This window comes from Xyrauchen texanus, chromosome 12 (genome assembly GCF_025860055.1).
Source record: "Xyrauchen texanus isolate HMW12.3.18 chromosome 12, RBS_HiC_50CHRs, whole genome shotgun sequence".
Classification (NCBI taxonomy): domain Eukaryota; kingdom Metazoa; phylum Chordata; class Actinopteri; order Cypriniformes; family Catostomidae; genus Xyrauchen; species Xyrauchen texanus.
This window is the reverse complement of record NC_068287.1, coordinates 7,023,460-7,028,819: the sequence shown is the minus strand read 5'-3', so window position 1 is coordinate 7,028,819 and position 5,360 is coordinate 7,023,460. Positions and strand designations below refer to the sequence as shown.

Below are 5,360 nucleotides of genomic sequence, written 5' to 3'. Positions count from 1 at the left end.
TTATTTATGAAAACATTGTAAAAAATAGGTGAAAGATAAGACTTTAACAAGAGACATTGAAAATGTCTGTAGTGCCTTTACTTTCAACAATAATGCACTAACACACAGTCTTTCTTCATATGCAAGTCAGATGGCAGATCTTTCCAATGTGCTCTCCTGCTGCCCAGCAGACAGGAAACACAAAGTTGTGCCAAACTACGTCCGTGTAACACATCACCAAAATGCACTGTTCCATTCTGCTATGTGCTTTACTCATCAAGCATTGCTTTGCATCAACTGGACTGTATCACTTTTAATATAATAGATTACTTTTCTAATCTAAAACAGAATTGTGAAAATAATATTAATAGTGAGCATGTCAAGGGGACCCCTGGTATACGATAAATGCTGCAGAGAAACCAAGCGAAAATGAACACAGGTGAAATGGCACAACTGGGCTGCATGTCAATATTTGAAAGAAAACATCTATTGGTCTTCATAATCTTTTTTCAAAACAAAATAACTTGCTCCATCTCCAAAACAAATCCTTTTTACTTCTCAATTCCTCCTCTTGAACAACCTGGCTCCATTCTGGCATGTAACATCCATTTTTCCCTCTCCAAGTCCTAGTGGATAAAATTCAGTCCCATCCAACATTTTATTTTCTTTGAATATCCAGTTTCCCTCAGAAATACGCCAGATTACAAAAGTAAAATCTTTCACGTTCATTTTAAAATCAATCTTAGGTGTGTGGTTTGGTGTTTTTCTGTAACCTTATACTGCAAACTGCAATCCATGTGTCAAAAAAGAACTAAAAATAAAGAACAGATTTTTCAAGAGAACATTCAACCACACAAAATGATAAGCTCAAAAGAGTGATTTGAATGTCCTTTAAAAGTTGAACTGCTGGTCGGCCCTCAAACACAGCCTGTTTCGAACAGTTTGACCAGTTCTTTGCAGTCTGGGTCAATAAGGTCTGCTGGTTTCTCCCCATTTTCATTCTCTGCCTCTATACTGGCACCCAGAGAAAGAAGGTACCTATTGGAAAAAATGACATTGTATACATTAACACAACTAATTTTTCAAACAAGTCCGCTAATGTAGCCACATGGTATGATTTCCAAATAAAACTAAAATAAAATAATCAACAGCTGTTTGTTCCAAAACCTACATAGACAGTATTTTAAGGTATCATTGGTATGCACCCAACACCAGCATTGCAAGCATTATTATGCTATCTTTATTGGTTTGGCCAAATTATAAAGCAGTATTGCATGTTCCCTTAATCCCATAATCTACTGCCACAAGCTCAGATGAAGTGTGAGAAATGTCAACTATAAATACATTTCATACAAAAGTGGAGATAAAAGCTGTTATATTTAAAACTATTCAAAAGTTGAACAAATACCCAGTACTTGTTTATGCTATGCTTATTAAAGCGCTGTTAGCTTAGCAACGTGCTAACATTAAACTACTGCGAGTCAAAAAAGTTTACCCAATATCTTGCCAAATATTTGTGTGCGCTTTATTTTTTAAGCTTTAAATAACATCAATATCACACCATTAGCTTAGCAACATGCTAATGTCAAACTTTTCTAACTCTCAGTTAGAATGCTACTTTAGAAGCGAGCTGTCTATGGCAGTAGACATCAAGGTAGCTCAATAGGTTTTGGAATAGACTCTGCAATTTGCGGCAAGTTTTCCAGAACTATCGATTTTTGTATGTGTGTTTGAATTTTCTCTCACTGTGCAATCTCAGGGAATCCATCGCTGCACGCAATGTGCAGTGGTGTCCAGCCATTCTCATCCCTCTGATGAACATCAGCTCCATACTTGATCAAGAGCTTCACACACTCCAAGTTCCCAGAGAGCACTGCTTCATGGAGCGCTGCCATTCCTGGGAAAAAGCCAGATTTTGTTAGGGTGTGGAGCAAATATCTCTTCTCAGATAGCACTGAGATTAAAATCACCCACATATTCTGGAAAATAATGCAGACTCCAAACCGATCCCATAAGCTTTAGCTATTTATCTCCAAGCAGAGTTTTCAGACACATCAAGTTTATAGTTTAAAGGAGAAGTGTGTCATTTATGTGCCAGAATGGTAAAAATTATGATTTTCACATCTGTTTACAAAACAGTCCCCCATCTTCCATTGGTGGGGTAGTCCCACCAAAAGAAATCTAACATACCTGGAGGGAGCTATCCGTTAGCATACCAATTTATCTCAATGACAGTTGTTCGGCTTCATGGGCACTCATTCTGCAATCCATTAAACTTGGAAAGTCATAATTTCCAACTTCCTGTTTGGAAAAGTACAGTGGAACGCCACTCGAAGTCGGACTTCCAACTCGGAAACTCGTGCGAAAAATCCTTTGCTCTGATTTCGCTTAGATGCAAGTGCATTACGTCACGCAAGAATGTGGGCAAGTTCCAAATTAATGATATTCACTTTTAAGCAAATAAAAACCATCAATGAGTCAACGTTCCTATATGATTTGATAATAAAACATGTTTTGCAAACATTTGCAAAGACAGGTGTGTTAAACACAGAACATTACACTCTCTATTATACTCAAGGAGGACCTCCCCTGTTCAGAATATAAAATGTCCCTTTTTGAAGCGGGGCAATGTAACGTTTCAGGGGTAACCCTGTTCTGTATTAGAGTGCTCCAAATGCTCTATAAGTCTAGTTCAGGAGTATTCAATTAATGTTTCAATAGGTCCGGTCTCTACATTTGCTTTCCAGCAAAGGTCCGGAAAATTATAACTTGCACAGTGTCAGCAGTCAGTGTGGCTTTGAAATGATTATTATTATTATTATTATTATTATTAATAATAATATTTATTTAGTTTTTTGTTTTCGTCGAATAGTTATTATAACTTTCCACATTGGCAGCAATATCAAAGTAGTCTCTTCAAAGCAGAGATGAGGACACTGGCCCAGAGACAAAGCCAGAGCAGTGGGGTGTGAGGAATCTTTTCCACCAAAAGATTAGGCAAATAGATTTCATAGAGTTCATTAGACGAGGGCACTTGGATATTAATCTTACAAGATAAGATCAATACTTATTTTCAAGCTGGGTGACAGGAGTCCAGTTATTGTGTTTGAATATTATTACATTCAGAATATTTATTTTTAATTATTAGAAAATATAGGTTACTATATGGGGGTTCAGGGGTACCCCTGAGAGAAAATATAGTAAATATAAAAGTATAAATTGTCTATTTTTATATTTCACTAAAGTGAGAATCTTATAACAATAAACTAACAAATTACATTTTAAAAAGTTTGCTTTAGTATAAATGGGCTGACTATGAAATAATGGGAAATCAGAAGCCGAGGACTCTACTAACAGGTTAACTAATCAGTTCTATTAATTATAACTATTTAATACAAATTTCAAAAAATTTATTAAAAAAGGCACATAACATGCTAATTAATAAAGCTAAATCTAGAGGTAAAAAGAGGTTAGTCTAAAAAGGTGACATGTGAACTTTTCCTGTCACAAACCTGCTTTAGCTGAACCATCCGAGTCATTTTTCAGACAGATGAAAATAGTTTCACTTTGCTTTATTCTCATTTTCTGCAGTGTGTTTTAGTGAAAGATGTCTCCATCTACATTGTTGCACATCGTGTCTCCGCTGCTGTTATTAAAATAACTCTGGAACTCTATGTAGCCTAATCAGGCTTTATGCGACGCATCATGAATATCGCGAGGGAGAGAGGCAACACGCACGAGTAGGAAATGAATCAAAAAGATGATATAGCACTGATCCCCCTGAGTGCGTGTGCTGTGTATAGCACCATTGTTTTGATGCACTGCACACTAAAACTGTAGAAACGTTAAGATATGACAACTGTTGTCATTATCTCATTGTTCAAATAGAACAAAGCCGCTAGTTGGTGACCGCGGGTCTATTTCATGCTGTTAAGAGACCTCAGAAAGTTGTTGAAATGAAACCTCTACCATAATAATGACATTTTCCCTTTTTTTTCCCGTTTTTCCGTTTGATTTGGTCAGAATACACAACTACTTTTGAAAGGGCATTAATGGAGAAACACGTTTTTGACCTACATAGTGGTGTAGTTATGTTATATATCAGTAGGGGCTAACTACCCATGCTAACTTGCCAAACCTTCAACCCCTGGTTCCACCCCAAACACGTTATGGTTGAGCCAAGTTCATTTGTCGGACTGCTCAAACAAACAGATAAATATTTTGAATATGCCACCAAGCCAACGTGTTTACACTCTTTAAGAAAATCAACCAATTACAGTTTCAACATCAAATTTCACACTTCATCTTTAAACAGTTATGTTGAATAATTATAATTTTTTTATCAGTCTGGATGTATACAAGGTGAGTTTCACTCACCAGAATGGAAGATAGTATCCAGACGTACTTTCCTCGCCCTCAAAAACCGACCAATCTGTTCTAGCTCACTGTGACGGACTAAATCCTGGAATACAACATCGTTCGTGAAGCGCACTGCCCGGGCGGGCTTGAGTGCTACAGTAGGAGTATACTGTACACTTGTCCTGGGAGAGCTGTTATGCCTTGCTGCCTTGCCGTTGACAGAGGTGTAAGTGAAGGTGGGCTTGTATGCAGGTGTGTAAGATGGTGGGGTGTAGTATGATGGAGAACTGAGTGAAGTAGGGCTGTATTTGGTGGAACTGAAGATGCTGGGTGAGTATGAGCTGCTGGAGTAAAGTGAAGGTGTGTAATGAGTGACAGTGTAGTGTGAATGTGTGTTTGCGCGTGTGTACTGTGACACCGGGTACTGGTAGCTGTACTTCATTCCCGCAGACGCCACGGCTTTGCCTCCCCCTCGGCTCTGGGCTCAAGAGGAGGACAAAGAAATGAAAAACTCGAGTTGATCTCCACAAGAGTAAAATCCTTATTTGGCGTCTTGAACCTTTGCAGAGTGGGGTCACACTTTCTTCAGCAATTTTCGGATAGCCAGAATTCGCTTCAAGTCCGGAATATTTTTCAATCTTCTAGAGGCAACGGTTTCTTTTTTGGGGATCTTTTTTGTATATTTCTCTTGATACGTTTTGTTAATTTATTCGTCCCATCAATTGCTTCATCAACTTTATTGCACGCAGTCTTCACTAGTCACTTTGTGTACTCTTCTGGTAGTCCAGGATGAAGCAGGTCCCTATATACCCTTTATAGGGTTATTTTGGGGAGGTCATCACTTGTATCAAGTGACATCGGCCCAGCAGCAAGTGGTTGCAGTGTGACCCCTCCCACTGTACTTTTACATGCTTGTCAACCTTTGACCGTCCCTCAAAATAAAAATCTATGGCTATGTAGAACTGCAATTATTACCCTACAATTATTACTATTCCTGGAGAATAAAGTATTCTGTATGCATT

The 5,360-nt window shown here is 38.1% G+C and overlaps 1 protein-coding gene across 1 annotated transcript; it reads right to left on the bottom strand.

The window, feature by feature from the left end:
* On the bottom strand, positions 1-5,105 carry ppp1r27a (protein phosphatase 1, regulatory subunit 27a). Its single transcript, XM_052138657.1, has 3 exons — positions 4,357-5,105; positions 1,726-1,876; positions 1-1,017 (listed from the first exon to the last, which is right to left on the bottom strand). The coding sequence occupies exons 1-3, from the start codon at positions 4,778-4,780 to the stop codon at positions 897-899; spliced, it is 696 nt and encodes a 231-aa protein (XP_051994617.1). The 5' UTR covers positions 4,781-5,105; the 3' UTR covers positions 1-896.
* Positions 5,106-5,360: the final 255 nt, after the last annotated feature.

What these genes read in the sequence shown, in the direction of transcription:
- ppp1r27a (XM_052138657.1), bottom strand. Translation starts at nt 4,780, where the DNA reads ATGAAGTACAGCTACCAGTACCCGGTGTCACAGTACACACGCGCAAAC. An exon ending in GGATACTATCTTCCATTCTG is followed by an intron (nt 1,877 to 4,356) that starts GTGAGTGAAACT and finishes GCTTTTTCCCAG; the next exon opens with GAATGGCAGCGCTCCATGAA. An exon ending in GGATTCCCTGAGATTGCACA is followed by an intron (nt 1,018 to 1,725) that starts GTGAGAGAAAAT and finishes TTTTTCCAATAG; the next exon opens with GTACCTTCTTTCTCTGGGTG.